Source organism: Rattus norvegicus, chromosome 5 (assembly GCF_021556685.1).
Source record: "Rattus norvegicus strain SHRSP/BbbUtx chromosome 5, alternate assembly SHRSP_T2T, whole genome shotgun sequence".
Taxonomy (NCBI): Eukaryota; Metazoa; Chordata; class Mammalia; order Rodentia; family Muridae; genus Rattus; species Rattus norvegicus.
Window position 1 is genome coordinate 27027287 of NC_141538.1, and position 22451 is coordinate 27049737.

At 41.3% G+C, this 22451-nt stretch overlaps 1 protein-coding gene across 1 annotated transcript in view; it reads left to right on the plus strand.

The window, feature by feature from the left end:
• Rab2a (RAB2A, member RAS oncogene family) overlaps window positions 1-15782 on the plus strand; it is a 64019-nt gene extending 48237 nt beyond the window's left edge. The window contains exons 7-8 of the mRNA NM_031718.2: window positions 12405-12473; window positions 14485-15782. Of these exons, the coding sequence (NP_113906.2) occupies window positions 12405-12473; window positions 14485-14580 (165 nt within the window). The 3' untranslated portion in view covers window positions 14581-15782. The remainder of the gene's footprint in view (window positions 1-12404; window positions 12474-14484) is intronic.
• Window positions 15783-22451: the final 6669 nt, after the last annotated feature.

The window sequence follows — 22451 nt, forward strand, 5'->3', positions numbered from 1 at the left end:
AATAAAATTATATTAAGTGTGACACTTAAGAGTTTTCATGGAGTTGGGGATTTAGCTCAGTGGTAGAGCGCTTGCCTAGGAAGCGCAAGGCCCCTGGGTTCGGTCCCCAGCTCCGAAAAAAAGAACCAAAAAAAAAAAAAAAAAGAGTTTTCATGTATCCTTTCTGCAAAAAGAGTACCTTTTTCTGTAGTTCAGTCTCTTAATTGTTGTGTTTACCATGTATCAAACATAATGGAGTTAATATTCAGGCTTCTGTTTTATATATGTATACACACACACACACACACACACATATGTCTATGGAGGGAGAGAGACAGAGAGAAAGAGACAGAGAGACAGAAAGAGACAGAGAGAGACTGTCTCCAAAGTAATTAAAGAAGTTTGACGACTAATTCGTAAAAACAAAAAGAGGACTAGTATGTATGGCTAAGAGAGACCTAATTTGAAGGTAAAACAACCAACTGTTTATTCATTGTCTACATGGCAGACTTTTTTTATTGTCAGTTTTACATTTTTATGTGTGATATTTTGCCTGCATATATGTATATTTCCCACATGTGTCCCTGGTGCTGGAGTTCGATGGTTCGAGGTGCCTTGTGGGTGCTTGGATCCAAACCCAGGTCCTCTATAAAAACAAGTGCTTTTAACTGCTGAGCCATCTCTCCAGTCCCCGACCCCCATACGTATAAGATTTTTTAAGCACAGTTATTTGTATCATTCAGTAAAAGGCAGTTTAAAGCCAAACACATTCACCCATTGGCTCAGTTTGGTAGATTCCCACTGCAGCCATCTAAGCAGTCTCATGTGTTACAGGAAGAGTAACACCATCAAGCTCAGGGTATGTCTCGTGCTTAGAACATTGTCCTAGCTTTGTGAGACCCTGTGCTCAAAGTCCCAGCTGTAAAAACAGCCAGATGAGTAAATATCTCACGTATGAATCATCCCTTAACATGTATGGTGTATATTAAAGATATGTGTGATAAAAGATAAGTGATTCATAAATGTGCCTATTTTTTGATTAATGGACCATCTAATTATGAGTTCTTTTTAGAAAATTAAGGCTACATGATTTTGCATTGGCTAAGTCCCAGTGGAATGCCGTTGGTCTTTAGAATAGGCCTGTTGTTTCCTTTTATATATTTTAACAAAGATGTGTTTTTTGTAATAAAAGTAGGAACCAAGAGATGTGGGTTATATCTCCCTCGAAGGGAGTAGACTATTTAAAACAGCATACCACTGTTGTCTCAGGATTAGCTGGAAATAAGCTTATATAATCTGTACATTTACTGTTTACTATTAGTCAGCTTAATGATTTCATTCATAAAAGATGTATTTAGGGACAAAACAGGATTAGGGAATCTGGTCCATAGAGTCATTAGTCCTGGTTGACAACTACTGAGTTAGAATAATAGAACATAAACTCCAAGAACTGAATTAGCAGCAACTCTTCTTAGTGAACAGGAGGTGTGGTACTATAATTTTGATATTAAAAATGCTCTCTTTCATCTGTTGCCTGAAAGAAGAAGTAAAGACAGCATCCCTTGTGTTCAGTGCTGCTTCTGACAAATGCTACAGTGAGGAACCTCAGTATTCTGACACCCTGGTGTTCCCCGCCCTCCTGCACTCACCCTTTCCGGTGCAGGAGCCGTCAGCGTCATTCCTCAGCACCTCCCTACTCTTACGTATTTTCTTTAGTAACAGCCTCTGATGAGCCATTTTGCTCTTGCCAGAATTAAGGCCATCTTTCTTGAACTAGGATCTTAAATTTAAAACAGTGCCAAAACAATTCAAATACTTGAAGTTAATTTATAAAGAATATGAAACCAAGTGAAACCCCATTGCCTAAATTAGTTATTACTAATGAAGGTAAGAATTTCTCAGACATATCTATGGATATGAAAAGGCAAGTAGAGAAATCACATATTAACATTAACATACACATAATTTGTACACATAAACATTAATTACACAAACATGGAAAGCCTTTTCTATTATAAACATGTATTTGTTAGCAAGCTACTAGTTTTCTGGATTTATTTCCAAATGATACATTATAACTTCTATATAGCAGGTTATAGTGAGAGTACATTGCTTTTATTAAGTAGATTCTATACAGGTTGTGGTGGTGACTCTGAACACTGAAGGAATACACCCATATTCATTTCCCTATATGGCAGTGTAATCTAAGGACCGGTGTCCTGGTTGGTTTTCTGTCAATTTGACACAAGTTAAAGTTATCTGAGAAAATGAACCTCAGTTGAGAAAATCTATCAGATTGCGGGTAGGCAAATTTTCATGTCTATATTCTTGTTTACTGATTGATGCAGGTGGGCCTTAGGCCCACAAGGGACTATGCTGCCCCTGGGCTTGTGGACTTGAGTTGCAGAAACAAGCAAGCTGAGTCATCTGTGGGGAGAAAGCCAGTAAGCAGCACTCTTCTGTGGCCTATGCTCCAGATTCTCCTGCCCTGACTCCTTCCCAGTGATGGGCTGCTTGATGTCTGAAAGTGTGAGAAAAAATGATTCCTGTTCTTTCCCAGGTTCATGGCATTTATCACAACAGAAGAAACCTAAGACAACCAGTTTCGACCAGAATATTCTTGTTCTGTTGCCCCTAATAAGTCACCTTTGATGAGTTTGGTAAATGTCACTAGTCTTTTTAAACATAAGTCCCAAGTAGTGTACATGCTTACAGTAATACTGCAGGCAGATCCAGAGTGTTCTCCTAAGTGCTTTCATGTGTAAGAGTCATTGTTCACAGGGCTCAGACCAAGGCGGGGCAGGTTCTTATTCTCTGTTATACTGCCACACAGTTGAGAATGCCTATAGTGATTGTTTGGCTTGGGATTCCAAGGGCAAACAAGTATAGGAGAAATTAGATGTGCTTCCTCTTCAAGAACCAGAAATTACAGTAATATATTAATGTTTGAGAAACCACTGTAGAGAAATCTCCTGAAAAAGCTGGTGTGGTGGCTTTTGCCTGTGATGTCAGCACTCAGTAGGCTGAGGGCAGGAGGCTTGCTGTGTGTTTGAGGCTGGTCTAGGCACAGAGTAAATTGCTGTTTTATTTAACTTCTAATTTTCTAAGCAACCCCCACCCCTGTATTTTGGAGAAATTGCTCATCTGTTAGCACAGCCCACCCAGTATCTCCAGGTTTTTTCTGACCTGACATGTGGCAGAAGGCTTTTCTTCCAATGGGCTGTCAGATGAGTGCTCTCCGTGATCCTGTGCACACATTGCACAGACTCCTGCTGCAGTGCAGGCTGTACTCGGCTACCTCACAGGAAAGGCCGACAGCACCCCCACCCTTCCAAAGCACAGGGTTCCCACCCTCTCGTGATCCTCATCCCTTTCTTTATTCACTCCTGGCAAGAGCATGTAATTATATAATCAGGGTTCAGCTGTCTTCAGAATAAAAACCTGCCCTCCAGTTCTCAGTGTGTGCTCTCTTCCAGTTTCCAATGAGAGTTTCCTAGTCCTTGTTTGTACTGAGTTTCTCATCTGCATTCTTTCCCCATTGGTAAGTTCATCCTAGTTATGATTGCCATAGCGAACAAGTGGGTTTCCACCTACCATAAACAGTCTCTTGCATAGTTTTGACTACTCCTATAAATAGCCTATGTGTCTGCTTAGCCCTTCAGTCACTCGTCCATTAATCTGTATTGCCTTCCTGTTGCTTTATTGACCCTAATTGCTTCCTAATAAGACATCCTGTCTTCATTTTTCACTCTTCCACTGTTGTTTGAGAGCTTCCAAAAAGTGAAAAATGATTGTTGCTCTCCAATTTCTTTAAAACTGTGTAGTGGACCCCACTAGTCAGAGCATCGGATTCCATAATTTGACAGCCAAAGCCCTTTGGTTGCCAGCAACCCACAATGTATTCTCTGTATTAAAGTAGGAATTAGTCAGCTGTGAAGTGTATCCTCTCCTCCACAGAAGTGTCCTCTCATTGGAAATACCCTTCAGAGACAATCAGCCTTCTTTGGGGTGCCCTCTGTGATACTTACTGTGTCTCCCCACACTATCAGCCAGTTCATACACAGTCAGCATTTGGCTTTAGGTTTTCCATGGTTTCTGTGCCACAGGTATTCTATTAACCTCTTTCCCCATACTTAAGACCACTTTTCTACTCTCGGTCTCCTTTCTGACCTCATGACCTATATCCACATATCCATGCATATTTAAATACATACCCACAAAATTTGTCTTTCTGAATCTAGAAACTATATCCTACAGATGTCATAATTTTATTTTTCTTAATAGCTGAATAAAATTCTGTATTTTTGTGTGTGTGTGTGTGTGTGTGTGTGTGTGTGTGTGTGATTCATTCTTTTGTTGATTGACACCAAGGCTAGTCCATTCCCTGGCTACTGTAAATAGTGTACCAGTAAACATGGGCTTCTCTGATAGAACTTGAGAGGTCTTTGGAGGCCAGGTGATGGCTGGATGATTAAGAGCACTTTTTTTTCCCTCTGAGACAGGGTATTTCTATGTAACCCTAGCTGTCCTAGAACTCACTCTGTAACCCAGGCTGGCCTGGAATTCAGAAATTACTTGCTTCTACCTCCTGAGTGCTGGATTTAAAAGCATATGCCACCCAATTTTCTTCTTAGAACTATTTGATAGTTCTTTTTCTCCCTATATTCATTTGCTTAAAAGATTATGGATGTGTGTGAAACCAGGAGAAAAAACTCTTAAGGCACAAAAGTCCTTAGAGTTCTGCGAAGGAATGCTCTCTCAAACTTACCATAATCTCTTTCGATCTTCATAACATAGATATAACCATATTACAGCAGATACTAGTAAATATGTGGAGAAAAGGCGTCCTCACACACTGCAGGTTAGAATGTAGGACACTGTAGCCATTGTAGAACAAACAATATTGGGGGTGGGGGTCTTCAAAAAACTTGGCAGAACTCCTGTATCATCTGGCAATTGATCCTACTGCTGATCTATATTCAAAGGCAATTAAATTAACATGTCAAGGAGATGTCTGAACTCCCTGGCTTGTTTCCACAGTTCATTTCATGAAGCCTATCACATCATATGCTGGTTTTAAAACCAGCTCAAACAAGAAAGGAGAAGGAGATTGACATACTTAACCCACACTACACTGTGTTACATACAAGCATGCCCATACATGTGGTGTGTATGAAATTTTTATGGATTTACATATTCATCTAAATTAATTTAAAAGTTTTAAATTTCAAATACTTTTAAAATGCAGTATAATAGAAAAAATTAAGTGACAAAAAATATATTAATTACTTAAAATATTTCAACCTATTGACAAGTCAAGATTAAATATCTTTGGCTCATCTGCTCAGGCACCAAAGAGCCAAGCAAGTACCTGAAAATACAGCGGGGGACTCCTAAGACTGATGGTGCTAACTTGCCAAGCTACCAAAAGACAGGACAGACAGATTTCTATGACCATGGAGAGCACATGATTTGAGAAGATGGTGCTAAGTAGGAAGAGGACCACTTCGAGGCCCCTTGCTTAAATTATCAGAGGCTGTGCTTCTCGGTGATGGCCGTAGGGAGTGAAAAAGTACTTTAGGGAACTGGCATGTGACTGTAAGCTAGAGGTGTTTTTGTCCTCTACACACGGATCTGTGCTGAAGCCCAAGAAGATGGCTTCACAAACAATTGGAGCATCATCTATCCCTGGAGGGAAGCTTACTGTCATAACCACCACTCTCCTTGCAGATCAAGGAGGGCTGACTCAGCTTCACTACCTCTGGTTTGGCCACCAGTCTTGGAAACGCCAAAGATGGTCCTACTTTTTATATCCAAAGAATTATTTATTTTATACACACACACACACACACACACACACACACACACACACACACTGTAGCTGTCTTCAGACACACCAGAAGAGGGCATCGGATCCCATTACAGATGGTTGTGAGCCACCATGTAGTTGCTGGGAATTGAACTCAGGACCTCTGGAAGAGCAGTCAAGGCTCTTAACCACTGAGCCATCTCTCCAGCCCAGATGGTCCTACTTGTTACTCTTGGAAGTTGCATCTACTTTGCTAACCAAGGTAGCATTCATGTGTCTCACATTCACCCGAAATGGACATTTATTTATAAGCATGCATATATCTAAACACCGACTGCGCAGACTTTCATGCAGCTTTAGAGTTCCACATGGTATCTTTCATTCCATGCACAACCTGATTTTCTTCCATTTAATTTACATGATTTCATGCTGCCCTTCTATTGATACAGATAACAAGCAGCAGGGCCTCTCCTTGTGACATAGGAAGCTGAAGAAGCTAAGGTAGATTGACTAGCCTCCGTTACGCTTTACCTCATCCCAAAGAGTAGCCCCACCAGCACTCTGCCTTGAGATAGGGTATGAAAGCTACTGTGATCTGAGGCCTCTTGCACTAAAGTAAAGTGTATAGCATCCAAATAAAGTTACAGAGTCTGAAGGAGGTGTTGAATTAATCTCCCTAGTACTAGAGTTGCTTAGTGTTTTCATAGGACTTTCCATGGATGTATACTTGTTTTCTCAGTATATATTACTCTTTAGTGTCACTCTGCATAGCTTGTGGGCTAATGCTCTTTTTCATGTTTTTTTAAATCAGGATATTTTAATTTTCTGATGAGCATTGACCATGATCATTACTCTGCAGTGTCTGCAGGGTTTGCTGACTTACGCACCTGCCTGCGCCCTTTCTCCTGTGGAGAGCACTGCGTCTCAGGCCACACACTAGTAAGGCATGGAGCGGAGTTTGAACCAGAAGAACCTCATTCCCCTGTAACTGGTGTGCAAGTTTCAGAGGCATAACATCATCCCATACCTATAAGCTTTCTTGAAAGAAACAAATTTTTGATTTTCTAAATATAATTTGAATGTCTTTGAGGAAACAGGGTAAGCTATATAAATACTTAGTGTAGTGATGTACCAATAGTGAGCACTTCGTACATTATTGCAACCTGTAGTTGCTTTCAGCATTTGAGAAGAAAATTAAAGACTTCTGCCTATGTCATGTTTTCCAGCTCAAAGAGAACACTACAAAGCCGTTTGTCTTGCATAACACCTTGTTCTCCAGCATTTGTTAATACATTTAAGTGAAATTGTTCAAGATACTTGATGTCATATCTGTCTTGCCACCAGGTGGCAGTATGTTACATAAGGAAATCAGAGCAGTCTGCTGAAGCTGTCAGTGTTTGCACATCAAAGCTATAAAGCCATAATAAAAAGTGAGCTGCGGCATCCCTGCCCCTCGTCTCTCCAGTGCACACGCAGAGCGCCATGTGTATTGTATGTTAGGACCCAGTGCCGCCCAGCACTCATCTCCTGTCAGCTAATGCAGAAAGCCTTGTTCTCTGTCCTGGCCTAAAATGTGAGCTCTTGTGCTTAGATTCTCCCAACCAACTGGTGTTAGTTCAGCAACAGTGGAAACTATGCCTTCTTGTTACGCCTGTACTCAGCACTTACTAGATCCCCTTGTCAGTGATCCCCACGCAATAGGATGCAATGAGCGTGCTCTTGAATCACACCCCATTTGTAGCGGCAGTTGGTTAGTTAGTTGGTTTTGTCTGTAGGTCTCATGTAGTCCAGGGTGCCCTCAAACCCACTACGAGGCCAAAGATGGCCTTCAACTCCTGATCCCCCTGCCTCTACCACCCATGTGCTGGAACTACAGGCATATGTGCTTTATATGGTGCTGAGGGTCAAACCGAGGGCCGTGTACACGCTAGGCATGCTCTCTCCTAGTCACTGCACCCACAACCCTGCATCCGCTGGGCTCTTAACTTAGGCTGGCTGTACAGGCCTTGAAATGTTGCCATGCACCTAGTGCCTGAAGTAGAGGGCAAGAAAATTCATGAGTTATGAAGAAAATGAATGTAAAGGACCGGCTATAGGAACTACCAAAGCACAGACGGTAAAGGGAGGCTGGTGCTCAAGTGTCGATGGATGCAGGATCACAGTGCTCAGACAGCAGTGCGCAGGAGCTGCATTCCCACTGTGGCTGTGAGGAACTATCTCTGCTTCATAGACATGTCTGCCTGGGCATTGATTTACAGCACTTACGGTGAACCAGCTTGACATCAGTTTCTCAGGAAGGTTTTGCCCAATGGTAATATCAATTTTGCCTTGTTGCTTGCTCCCTTCCTCTTAGTAAAGTCCTAAAAGAATCTTCCCTCAAAGAGATCTACATAAACTGAAACCAACATTTCAGCCAGATACTATGGCATATGCTTGTAATCCCAGGGGGGCTGAAGCAAGCGAATGAATGAAGCCTGCTGGGCTTGTGTAGTGAGACCCTGTCTCAAAAAAAATAAAGAAAGAAAGAAAAGAAAACCATTGGCTACTTTACATGCTGCTAGGAAATAAATACCTAACAAAAGCAACTTAAAGGAGGAAGGTTCCTCCTGGAACCTTCTGGGTTCACAGTTGAAGAATGCAGTATAGTGAGGATGTTAGGTGACAGAGGCTTGAGGCACCTGGCACATTGTGCTCACGAGGAGGCTGAAAGAACAGTGCTGGTACTCGGAGAGTCGGACCAGGGCTATGTGTTATGCCCCTTTCTCTTTTCATTCAGAACGATAGTCCGTAAAATGGTACTTCCCCGCCTCAGTTAACCTACACAGTCCTCACAGGCAGTTCCAGAGTCTAACCCAATCGGGATGAGCCCTAACTGGCATGCTCAGAGGCCTGCCTCCTGGGTTATCCCTAAATCTTGTCAACTGACAGTATGAACTAGCACTTGAAAAATATCTGTGAAGATTGGTAAGAAATGAAGAGTCAAGTTAGCATTTTTTAAAGACCTGTATATTCTTATTTTATGTGTAGGAGTATTTTACATTAATGTATGTAAGTTCACCATGTGTGCTGCTGATACCTGTGGAGGTCAGAAGAGGAGATTGGATCCCCTGAAATCAAGAATTATAGATAGTTCTGAGCTTCCATGTATGTGCTGGGAATTAAAGCTGGGTTCCCTGCAAGGGTACCAAGTGCTCTTAACCATTGAGCCATGCACATTAAAATTATTGTTTTTAATCCCAACCAGTTTATTATTATATCCTTGAATATTTCTCATGACTGAAATTTTTAAATGTTGAGAAGAGAGAATTCGTGTGTGATCCCAGTACTAACTTGGAAGTTTGACCACCATTGACCCTTAATAATGTTGATTATATATTCACTATATTTGGAAAATCTTCCATTCTAGCCAATAGTTCTACAGTTTAAAATAGGTATACTGATGTCTACATTAGGCATGCTGGATTTCACATTCTAAAGAATCATTAAAACGGTCATTAGTTGACTAATAATATCTAGTAAATGTTAATTTTGAAGTATCTAAATAGTGCATTTATGTAGTGTTTTCTATATTGTACTCAGAAAGAGAAAAAATTCAATGTCTTTAGTGTTTTATCAGAGAATTACAGTTAGAGGTGGCATCATTCAACAACTACTCCATTGAGAGACCAAATTACAATGAAAAATTTATAACCGTTTATATAGTTCAGTTCAAAGAAAATTAATTTCATACCTTCCAGATATAAAATACCTCTCGAATGTGGTACAACTATGCTTTTAAAAGTGTGTAATAAATTAGTAAATACTGTTTAGGGAATAAAATTAGTAATGGAATTTTTACATAGCATAGCTTTCTTACGCCAGGTTTTAAATGATTTCTCGAGTTAGCAGAACAACAGTTTGTGTAAGTGTTAGGGTTGCTAGGTTAGGGTCAGAGCTATTTGTTACTGTGAAGTCTAGCAATGTTAGCACTGTCACACATGGTGCCTACATATGGGACCTCGCAGTCACTCCAGCCTTGTGTCAGCACACACGTGGTGCTCCTACAGGAAGAGTTGCAGCCTCACAAAGTCTGTGTCTTTAATTCAGTTAGCCAAGTTTCAGAGGCCATTATTGTAATCGACTTGTTATTAGTAATAGTTAAACTTTTACTTATCTATAGGATAACCACAGTTTTGAAGACTGAATCAGTTCTTAGGTGAAAACTCATTTCCCCTTTACTTTAATGCCGACACACATGAAAACCATGCTTGCATGCTAAGTGCCTTACGAGTCATCAGTGGTTAATTCTTCTCATTATTTTGCAGCAGATTCTCATGACCCTCTGTGATGATTCGATCGGCCACTTAGATTGTATGCATATTCATACCTCTGTGTTCCTGCTCAGTCGTTCAGGTCTCCTTTGCTGACTGGGCTGTGCTTGGTACAGTAATTGAGCTGCTGTAGATTGATTACTCTGGGGAGCTGTAAGGCCTTTAAAGGTGAAAACGTAACAGTCCTGTTAATTGGAAGCAAAAGCTATGATAGGAACGTCAGCAGTCAAATGTTTCCAGTGTCTGAGAGAGGAGTGCTAGGATTTCTACCTCTCCGTGATCCTTTACTTTTTAATTTCCATTAGATCTGTGCTGGCGGTGGTTCAGAAGACCTCCTGTGAATTTTCCTAAGAGATTACTTGAAGATGCCTTTCCTCATCATACTGGTTAACAAAATCTGATAGTTTAGACCCAGTCAGTTTGTGCACCCTCTGTAGCACTGATGAGATTCACATAAAAGGCTACATAAACATAGGGGGTACTTGTGAATAATTTACAGGCTTAATTTGGTGAGTGGTTTCTCGCACTCATCCCAATTTTCTGCAGTACAGTAGTGCACCGTGAAGCAAACGGCAAAACTCTTCAACATGAACCGTGTCCGTCCCTTTATTGTCCAAACCCTGATTCTCATTGATAAAGATTTATTGTAAGACAGAGAGCGCACATGCAATATGTATATGTGTGTCCCACTTTGTGCCACTGTGCTGCACACAGATCCCAGTTGGTACCTTTCCCTTCTGCCTTACTGTAGGAATGCTGGCATGTGGGCCACTATATCTGGTTTTTGGAATGTGTTCCTAGGATTGAATTTGAGTCTTTAGAATTTTATGATTAAACACTTTGACCTCCTGAGCCATCTCCTGGCCTGACTCTGACTCTGTCTTTTAGACTACATATGGCAAAAGCAGTTTCATGTGGAACATTGTCCTCTAAAATTAGCTGGTGCAAACATGTCGGCGTGTGTGAAGGACCTAGTTGATGTGGGTTCTCCTGCACACACTTATAAAACATCTTCCCCTCCTTGGCAATGATTGCTTTGGGGTTAACATTCACTTTCCACAAAGTCCACACTTTCCAATGTGCATTTAGTTAACTTTTAATTACTTACAGAATTGCAAAGCTATCACCACAGTCTGATAATTCAAGAATATTTTAAGACCACACAAAGAAATCCTAGTTGCCAGTCAGTCCTTTACATATCTGATTGTTACATCAGCAGCTCGTAGAGTTTCACTCACTAGTGGGTAAACCTTCGTGTTGTTTTGTATTTTGGCCATTATGAGTAAACAGTATTTATGATTCAAATGGAGTTTGGTGTGCACACTTGCTTCCTCGGGTTAGAGGGACAGTGTTTGGTCTCCAGCAATGAAGATGTCATCAGGTGTGCCTTGTCCTAGATCAGCAGTTCTCTACTTGGGGTCTCAACCCCTATGTGAGTCCCATATCAGAGCTGCATATAAGAGATTTACATTACGATTCATAACAGTAGCAAAATTGCAGTTCTGAAGTAGCAGTGGAATGTCACAACCTGAGGAGCTGTACTAAGGGTCGTTACAGCATTGGGGAGGTTGAGAACCACTGCTTTCGATAGTTTATTACTCAAGAGCATTCCATTGTATTCCTACTTCATTGGATGTTTTCATGGTGAAAGGCTGTTGAATTTAATCAAATGCTTTTTCTGCATCTATTGAGATGATCAAGGTTTTGTCATTAATAAGGATATACAAAAAGTGTTCCAATATACCAAGTGTTCCGATATTGTCAAGAACATTTTTTTATATTAGCGTGTGGCACATATATGGAGGGTACTTTCTGGGGTCTTCTTTTTTGGGGGATCAAATTCAGATCATCAAGGGTTTTTTTTTTTTGTTTTTTTTTTCTTTTTTTTTTTTTTTTTTCGGAGCTGGGGACCGAACCCAGGGCCTTGCGCTTGCTAGGCAAGCGCTCTACCACTGAGCTAAATCCCCAACCCCCAAGATCATGGTTTTATGGCAAGTACTTTTACCCTAAGTCTGAGTCAGCTTATCTAACCCTCAAGAGCTCTTCATCAGCGTCGTGGTGGGACAGTAGTGCCCACAGAGGCCAGAGGAAGGCATCACATTCCCTAGAGCTGGGGTTTAGGGTTAGCTGAGGTCGTTGTGAACCACCAGTGTAAGTGGTGGGAATCAAACTCAAGTCCTTTGGAAGAGCAGTAAGTTCTTTTAGCCGTTGAGCCATCTCTCCAGTCTCATAGACCTTGTATATGATATTCCTTTACTGTTGTGATTTCGAATAATACAAACCAGTTTTTCTACTTTATATTTCAGGCATTTATTAACACAGCAAAAGAAATTTATGAAAAAATCCAAGAAGGGGTCTTTGACATTAATAATGAGGTATGTATATGCAAATATTGTTCACTAAGCACTAATTTTGAATTGATATCTACTTAGGATTTGGAGTCATGATTTTGTTATTTATTTCTAACATGGTTCAATTGATCATCCATTGCCACATTAGTTAACAGTCATCTGTCTGAAAGCCTGGTCCATGGCACCATGGCAGGTGCTTATGTCGCTTGGTGTTTGCTCAGATTCCAGTAGAGGATCACTATGAAATGGGGTTAGGATGAATGGCCTGTGCATTCACTCTAACAATGAGAATAATATAAATTCCCTCAGTTGCAAAGAAGACCTGCATTTCTTCACATGGACTCATTCTTTGGGGTTAATATCCTAGCGTGTAAATGTATGGCCCATGGACTTCTGCAGTGCACGCTCTTCTGTTATGAGAGAAGGCAATTCCCAGGGTTGGGGATTTAGCTCAGTGGTAGAGCGCTTGCCTAGCAAGCGAAAGGCCCTGGGTTCGGTCCCCCACTCTGAAAAAAAAGAAAAAAAGGGGGGGGGGCTGGAGAGATGGCTCAGCCGTTAAAGGCTAGGCTCACAACCAAATATATAAGAGAGAAGGCGATTCCCAACTCACAAATGTCTCATTAGAGCAAAGCACAGCTTTCAGAAGGCCAAATAAATACATATAGCTAACAGCTGGCCTAGCTTTCTCTAATGTTATTTTGAGCCCAACTTGGTCTACACGATTAGGACCAAGTGTGACATTTTAGATGATAGTAAATGTCCGCTAGTTGTCATTTTGACCTAAATTCCCCTCTCTGTGTTTATCCTTATTTCAAAATATTTAAGTAAATAGAATATGTTATTTACTTTCACATAAGCATTTCTGTTACTTTGTATTAAAGACATCTAAGAGATGCTCTTGGCTAGTACCAACATGAGGCTGTCAGCAGTTTGCCTTCGCTTTCCAAAAAGCACTCGATTTTTAAAATTTGGAATAGCGTGGCTTTAAATCTTACCTTTAGACTTTCATGGCAACACTTCTTGAGTTAATTTAAAGGTGACACCATTCGGAGACTAATACCCTATAAATTGAACAGTAATTGGCCCTCTGGTTAAAGGGCACGTGTGCTGTTTCTGGCTGGTTTCGTGCGGTAGCTAACTGCCTTGCCGTGCCTTCTGCAGCTCTGATGGCTGTCAGAAGCCAGCAGGCCGTGCTGTTTATTTGGCCTGATGCCAGGCCTGACTCCTTGATTCCTCAAGAAGTTGCTACCAGCCCAGAGGGGGCAGAACCAATGAGCCATAGGGCATGCTTTTTATTAAAGAGGAGTCAAAAGAGCGAGAAGAAACCACATCAGCCACTGTCAATAGTGTGCTATTGCCAGAAGCCCCAAGGCTCCTACTGCTACAGAGTAACTGCCAAGCACCATAAATCTGAGATTTACTGTGACGCAAAGTTTCCTTAAGAGCTTAATTTCTGGAGCTACTGTATTACTTTTCTCAAAGTGTTGTATTTTTAGGTAAAATCCACTTGAGGGAGTGAGGGTTAAGACACAAGTGTGAATTTGACGAATGAAAGAACCACTCTGTGTGTGGGTTCTTGGCAACCTGCCACGTCTTTGGGGATCACAGAAATTATTGATGACACAGAACACTTATGTCCCTCAGCCTGCACAGCTGATTCAACATGGAACAGAAGTGCTGTCTAAAAGAAAGATTTTACATCCGCTAGAGCAGTGAAGGCTTTGGGTAGTTTTATTCTTTAATAATCGCTCCATGTACTAATTGTTACAAGTAATCTCCTCACTATGGAGCCCTGACAAGCAGCATTATCTGATTTCTGCTGACCAGTTCCCTAGCAAACTCTTTCCAAAACATTCCCTCTGTGTTGTTTTTAAAGAAGAAACCACCTCGTTTCAAAAGTCTACTCAAAATATGTTTTACTGTTGGTTGGCACAATTAAGTCACTAAGAATTACATGAATGTAAAAAAGAGTAATCTAGTTGGTCTGCTGCCTGCTCAGGCCCACTTCTGTTTACCGTCCTGTCTTCTCCTTCAGGCAAACGGCATCAAAATTGGCCCTCAGCATGCTGCTACCAATGCATCTCACGGAGGCAACCAAGGAGGGCAGCAGGCAGGGGGAGGCTGCTGCTGAGTCTGCTGTTGCCGGCTAGCTGCCCAGTGGAGCCACGCACTCTGTCACCCTCTCTCCTCATGCTCAGCTGAGACATGAAACTATTGAAATGGCTTTGTGTCACAGGAGACTTTAATCCTTCAGATTCTTGTATAACTTTGAATAAATGGTTAATGTTCACTTAAAAAGACAGATTTTGGAGATTGTATTCATATCTATTTGCATTTGATTTCTAGGTCAATTGATGTGATTATTTTTGTTAAATGTTGTCTTGTGCCCTTAACTACGAGCTGAATTGTATTAAAACACTACAAAGTCATGGTGAGTATTTTAAATCAGTTTGTGTAGTTAGGTCTCCCGACACCCGTGGTTACCTAATGTTTAATATTATAGGACTGTCCTCAAAAGGTTTGTCAACTTTCAAGGATGTAAGGAAAAGCAGAACTCTTTGAATTCTGTATTTATCATTTGCTTTCTGTATATATAGTTTAATAACCTGCTTGGGTGTGATTTGCCAAGCTTGAACTCTAATGCATTTGCATAAATTCTACCACTGTTCGGAGCTTAAAGCTACAGAAGCATTGTTAGGAATTGCTTGGACACTGACTTTTAAACTTTTTGACATCGTTAACGAGCATGTTCATCTTTTCTTGTCACTAGTCCAAGAAACTGCGCTTCCTGTGTACTACTAAGGCTGTGTGTGTTAACCTGTGTTAATGCCAAAAGTTTGCTCTTTGTCCACAGTTTCTTGAGACCACTTCATAAAAGGATTTGTTTGCCTTAATGAGTGCTGTTGGGTAAAACACGGTGTAATGAGTGGGAAGGGCAGACACAAACTCCAACACTACGCAACTCCCTAGAGCGAGGACCACGGAGAGGGCACGCCATGCCACTTAACCTTCCCTTAGATACAATAATGTTCCCTTTTATTCACACAGTTTCTAAGTATATTTTCATGCAGGGCAGTTTGTCAACCTTGATGTACAGTGACTGTGTAAAATTTTTTCTTTCAGTGGCAACCTATCTATAATCTTTAAAATATGGTAAGCTTACTGTCTGTTTGAGGGGGATACGAAAATAAATCTACCAGATGGAAAATCCTGTTCAAAGTAGAAAAGTTTTAGTTGTTTACTCACTGTGGTGGTTTTATCCTTTCTTTTTCTCCCTTGGTCTAGAATGAAATTGTTCCAGCAGTGCAAAATAAAATCCTATGTATAAAAGTGTCCTCTTCATGGTGAGCACATTTTAAATATCGTTTGTAAGTACATTAACCCTTTTACGTGTGTTCCGGCGTGCTGTCCTAAGTGTCGGAGTGCTTACCGAGCTCCCTTGCGAAAGTGTGGAAGGACTCACCAGTGGACTCCTCCTTGCTGTTCACCTTGCAGAAAAGATGTGTGTGCCAGGAGGATGTGAGCTGACTTAGACCCTGCACTCCCGCTGCCTGCTGTCACAGCTCAGTCAGTGCTGTAGCAGGGAATCGTCAAATGCTGTCATAAGGCTGCTTGTGGCACAGAGAAGGGAGCAAGGACATGTAGTTTTCTGAGCATTTTTTTTTTTTTTCTGAGCGCTTTCCCCTTCAAAGTGGGCAGCCCATGGACGGTGCTGTTTTCCCATTACTGTTGTATAGCAAACGTCCAGACAGCCTGGGTTCTGCTGTAGTCCAGGAGACAGTGGGACCTCAAATATGTAACAACTTTGGTAACTATCACAACTTGAAATACTTTTCTGCATCCCTTCTCCTCTAACCCTAATACTTTCCTGAATCAGACACAAGAGAAGTGATGGCTAAGAACAAGAACCAGTGTGGCATGCAATCTAATCCCACCAGAGACAGCCTAAGAGTGGCTCAGCCATGGCAGCAGGCGCACCAGTGGGCTGCCGGCCAACATCCGCTGCCATTTTCCCTACAGAACTCGGAGCCAAGGAGCACTCTGTGGCTCAACAGAAAGCGCTCGTTTATTGTCCTGTTGCAGATAATATAGTGTCGGCACCCTGTTGAATCAGACTGTAACGCTGGCTTTATTGATCTTGGATCAATTTTTGTAGCATATGTGGTCATATTTGAATAACAATCAGTCATAGAAACAAATCCAACTCCAGTGATCAAAATGTAGCTGTCTAACATGGCAGTGTTCAATGAAGACTTGTTGCCATTTGTCTTCTAACTTTAAGACGAACGGATGAGTTTCATTTGTTGGGGGAGGGGGATGTTTGCCCGGATACCAGGAAAGGGAATAACACTCGAAATGTATATAAGAAATACTCAAGTTAATAAATAAAAAAAAAATAAAAAAAGACGAACGGATGAAGGAGGAGCAGACAGTAGATTGGCTGTTTAGACAGCCAAGTGGTGCACGGAACTGGACTGAATCTGTAGTGTTTCCATTGTTCTGCTTGAGACACTACACTATATCTCAGGCTGGCTGTGAATTCGTACTCTGCCTCCTGCCTGGCTAGAATTACAGCCGGGTAAACACACTCACCTGGAGTTCTCAGTTTGTCGTTAAGGATATTCTAAAACAACCCGTAGACACAAGAGCAGGGTCCACAAGACGGTAGATGGAACCACTTGTGTTCAGTCCCCGAGAATTGCCGGGGAGTGTACGGACCGTCTAGCATGGATAGCTCACTGGTGCTGCCTCGACAAGGGGAAGGGAAGAACACCCTCCCCCAAAGCTGTCTCCTCTCACACACGGACTGTGGGTTACAAGCGCTCCCCGGCATCTCACACACGAGCCTTTAAAAATTAAAACAGGTAATGGAGTAAACGGTACCACACGGGACAGACACACAGACCACAGTTTAGATGTGATTTGGTATTAGTAGAGCCAGCCCAGCAGGGCTCCTGCTCTTGCCGTGCTGCAGATAACATTACTTGTTTGAAGTTGTGATAGGAAACTATTTGAAATGCCGGCTACATTTTAGTATTCATTAGCTTCGGAGTCATGAGAACTGCTCTTAAATATTAAAAGGGCAAAGAACAAAAGTGTGATAGAAAAATGAGAGCAATGAGGAGATAATTCATAAAGGAAATTAAGTCTAGTTTTTAAAAAGTGATCATCGAGGTTGGGAGAGATGACTCACCAGTTAAGAGCATTTACTGCTCTGCAAAGGACCTGGATTCAGTTTCCAGCACCTATATGGCCCCTAACAACCACTGGAACTTCATTCCCAGGGAGTCTGATACTCTCTAGACCTCCGTTAGGTTGGTGCACATAAAATGCATGCCAACAGGGCTGGAGAGGTGGCTCCGAGGTTAAGAGCACTGGCGCTCTTCCAGCGGTCCTGCCTGAGTCCATCATGAAGCAACATGGTGACTCCCAACCATCAGTAATGGGATCTGATACCCTCCTCTGGCCTGCAAACACACATGCAAGCGAGACACTGTACACGTTAATAACTCCTTTAAAAAAAATTAAATCCAAAATGGAGCTTAGGGCTGGAGCTCAGAGGCCTGACTTTCATCCCTGGACCCAAAAGAGAAAATGTTTTTAAGCATAAAATGAGTTGATGGATATGTTGATTTGCTTCCCCAACATTTTTACCCTACTAACATTGGATACCTTGTATACACATGATTATTTAAAATAAAAAGAACCAGTAAAATGGTTCATCTTGTAAAGGCACCGACCACTGGGGTTGGGGATATAGCTCAGTGGTAAGGCCCTAGGTTCGGTCCCCAGCTCCGGGAAAAAAAAAAGAAAGAAAAAGAAAAAAGGAAAAAAAAGGCACCAACCACAAAGCCTGCTACTTTAAGTTCATTCCCCGGGTGGCACATGGTCGAAGGAGAGAATTCCTACAACTTTCCCTCTCACCACATTTGTGTATGCACACACATGCACACACAAATAAGAATATACTTTAAGCCTTAATTTTTACCTAAAATGGTTTTTTTTTTTCTTTTTTTCAGAGCTGGGGACCGAACCCAGGGCCTTGCGCTTGCCTAGCAAGCGCTCTACCACTGAGCTAAATCCCCAGCCCCTTTACCTAAAATGTTAAAGACAAGTCATGTTACCAATTTCTCCCATGAAACTGAACAAATTATGCCATTCTGGAGAGAATCGTAATAAAGCTACTGTCTACTGCTGTCGTCTTCACAATCCAGATCTCTTCTGAGACCCACCTTAACGGTGCTAGCAACACAGAAGATCACATGCACAAGGCTACCCTGAGGCACTGGGAATAGCTTCGAAGAGTGGGAAACTGAGCAAGGTGCATTCTCTCAGTACATCCCACAACTGGAGCACCTGATCGCCAGGGAGCAGAGTGACTTCAGGTGTGCGCTGTTAAAGTGAGAACCATCCTTACAGTAAGGCAATTCAAGGAAGTACAAATGTACCCACTCCTCTGCAAAAAGCACGACAAAGCGGAGGCTGGTTCCCTACGTGATGGATTCATGTAGAGTGCAGAGTCAGAGTTGGGAACTGGGCAAAGGAGATGAGAGGAAATAGCACTAATCTCAGTTCACAGTTTTCTATAGTGCAGACTTCAAATGTGGTCATGTTTCTGATACCCCCAAACATAACTAAAACCAACGTTAACACCAGGAATGCAAAGTGAAAGGTGTATGAGCCTGGCTACTGTCCAAAGGAGCATGAATTAGCACACTGAAAGGGTAGGAAAGTAAACTAGCACACAAGGTTAAGAACAGTGACAACACTTTACAGAGGAGTTGTAGGCTGGCAATTCTAGAGTTGGTTGTTACTGTAAAATTATAAAAAATGCTGTCTTTTATCCCGCACCAGATCCAGCACCACAGTGCCTCAAGATATCCAATAGATATCATCATCTCAGTCAGCAAAGCCTCTCACCGGCTCTGCTCCATCCCATATCACACTGCCGATGGCTACTTTCTGAGCCTGGCGACAATCTCTCTACCCATCTAGTTCCCAAGGCAGGTTGCCACCGTGCCAGACATACAGGTCTCCAGCACCACACACTCTTGAACTTAAATCACCACATGAAAGAACACACAACACAATACCCTCTGATCCAACTGATAATATAATTTGCTCATCTAAACATACAAAGCCCTGTACACATCCATCCGTTAAGAATATACATAACCTGTAAAGATGCAGAGAGGAATCTTAACATCCGCCTCCATGTTCTCTCAGCTGCTTCTCTCCCCTCACTCCAGTCTCCTCCCCTCTCTAAAGCTTTTCTCCCACCCATCCTTCCTTCTCGTCCAATGATAGGCCTCATTCTGTCTTGTACCTGCCTCACCTGTATAATGACATCATCCCACATTTCGCCCTTTTTGTCTAATTAAAAAATTTTTTCTCTCAAATATAAGCTGAGCACAACTATTATCATTTTGTAATTAAAAGCATAAAATACACCTAACACCCAGTCCAACACTATCAGTTAAACAGAACATTTAGTTATTCATTACAGCTTAAGAAAGGCTTTAAAATCTGTTATATTCTGGCTAGCTTGTATACTATCTGATAACTATCTAATAAAATATGTATTTTCAAAGTTAAACAGCCTGATAGGCTATGAGACTATAATCAGTCTTCAACCCCATCAGAAATCTGAGAATGACCAAATATCTATACACATAGGAAGCCTAACATGGCTTCCAGAACTGAGGTTGTAGAAATAAATCTCCAGTAGCACAGTCCTCTGTTAGCAACATGTGAGTGCAAGTCTTCAACCTGGTCCAAAAGCAACCGGCAGACTCTTGAAATGCAGAAACTGAAGAGCTGATAATTCTGGCTCGGTAGAGATTATCGATCAACTATTTTGCATAAGGTGTCCCTTTTTGGACAGTATTAGTCTGCAGATGAAACAGGCAGTTTTGTCTAGTGACTGCCTAGTCACAAAGTATTGCCTCACCTGATCATAGAGATGTTCACATTCTTCATTAAATCCACCAAAGGGGAACTGTTAGGAGCAGATATGTCTCAACCAAAGATAAATAACTTTAAATCTCACATTTTGTGGATTTCTGACATTTTTGAAAACCATCTATCTATATAAGGTAATCTGGACTGTTGTCTGTTAACTATCTTAATATTATCTTGAAATCACTCTAACAAACTTAGAGCCATGGATTTGCTATTTGGCCCTTAACTCACATGTGTAATCAACTCAGAAGTTTGTCATGGCATCAATAGAAGGACTGGCTCTAAATCTTGTACTTTTAAAATTTTTTAACAAGTAAATTCTATCCCAAAGTAAAGGTAAGATTTTAGTTTAGTTACCAAATGAGAGTATAGCTGTACAATTCAATCTAGCGAATTCCTCCATGTTAAATTATGACCATTTCTAAATTCCTCATAAGAACAGCTTTAGAATAACCACTTTCGGCCACCCAACAGTCCAGGGAATTGGGGCAACGACTCTTTCATAACTTCTTCAAGCTGTAGTGGGCATTGGGATACCCTTGGGGGTAGGGAGTAGGGAAAATGGAGCACATGTTGTAGCTTAATGTGCCTGTCTTGACTGGACCCAGCTGAAAGTCCTTGAGATCAGCAATCCAAGTAGGCACACTCTGCAAATATAATTCTCAAGGCAAAGTTTAGAATAGAGATGTCTTTTTGTTTGATTCTCTTGAGTCTAGTTTTTCAGGCCGTCTCCCTCTATCAAATCTGATCAATATAACTCTGGAAGGTGTCCAGAGCCTAATCACCCTTTTAAAAACACAAAGACAAAACCTTTCTCACAAAACACTGTGTTCCTCAGTCTGTAACCAGAAAAGCTTGTACCTTGCAGTCTTTCCCAGAGGAAGAATATAACCATAAAACTCAAAGTCACACCCATTATGAAGACTTAACAAGTTTAAAGAAGGAAGTAAGGTAAACAGTAGTGCATGAGCCTGTTAGGCTGTTCTAACCTGTCATATCAGGAAATTAACCCAAAATTCCTGTGGAGCCCAGGTTAAGGGAATCGGAGCTTCCTGTTGTGGTAAATACCAAAAATAACCACAAACCCTCACTAGCCAGCATCATCGAGCCATATGGCCTTTAGTGAGGTAATTCATAAAACAAACTAAGCACCTTCTATCAATTCCAATATCAAAAAGCAACTTATCAAACCAGGACTTTAGCCCAAAATATCCCATCTGTTAAACTCTCTACCCAGAGCCTCAGATTTTTTTTTAAATAAAACAAATCTTTATTTAAAAAATGAAAGTTGTCTTCCAAGCAGGAGTGTGAAGGTTCAGTGCAGGCATAGATATTGAGAGTGAAGACCAAGTTCTGGGCTCATGAGCTCATGAGTGGGTCTAACATTTTTACACAGGGCAGTTACAAGAATTATCTGCCAATATTGATGTCCCAACAGATATCCTTCATTCTCATTTTAAGTTTTATGTCTTCTATTCATCCATAAAATTCTTTTGTGACAGGTGTTAGGATTTTTATACATATAATCATATGTATCAGTGAAAAGATGATTTATTTATCTTTATCCAGTAACTAATCATTAATTTCATGGTAGTTTTTTTTCTCCATCTTTATTAACTTGGGTATTTCTTATTTACATTTCAATTGTTATTACCTTTCCCGGTTTCCAGGCAAACATTCCAGGCAAAAGGGGAGGGGGAGGGGCTAGGGGGATGTTCCCCTCCCCATCCTCCTCCCACTACTGCCCTCCCCCCAACAATCCTGTTCACTGGAGGTTCAGTCTTGTCAGGACCAAGGGCTTCCCCTTCCACTGGTGGGTCCTCATTGCATATCCAGTTTGTTAATCTGTGTCTTTTTATTGGGGAATTAAGCCCATTGATGTTGAGAGATCAATTTGGATGTGACATTATGTTTGTGTGCTTGTCTTCTCTTTGTTTTGTTGCAAAATGATTAGTTTCTTGCTTTTTCTAGGGTGTAGCATGCCTCCTTGTGTTGGGCTTTACCATTTGTTATCCTTTGTAGCGCTGGATTTGTAGAAAG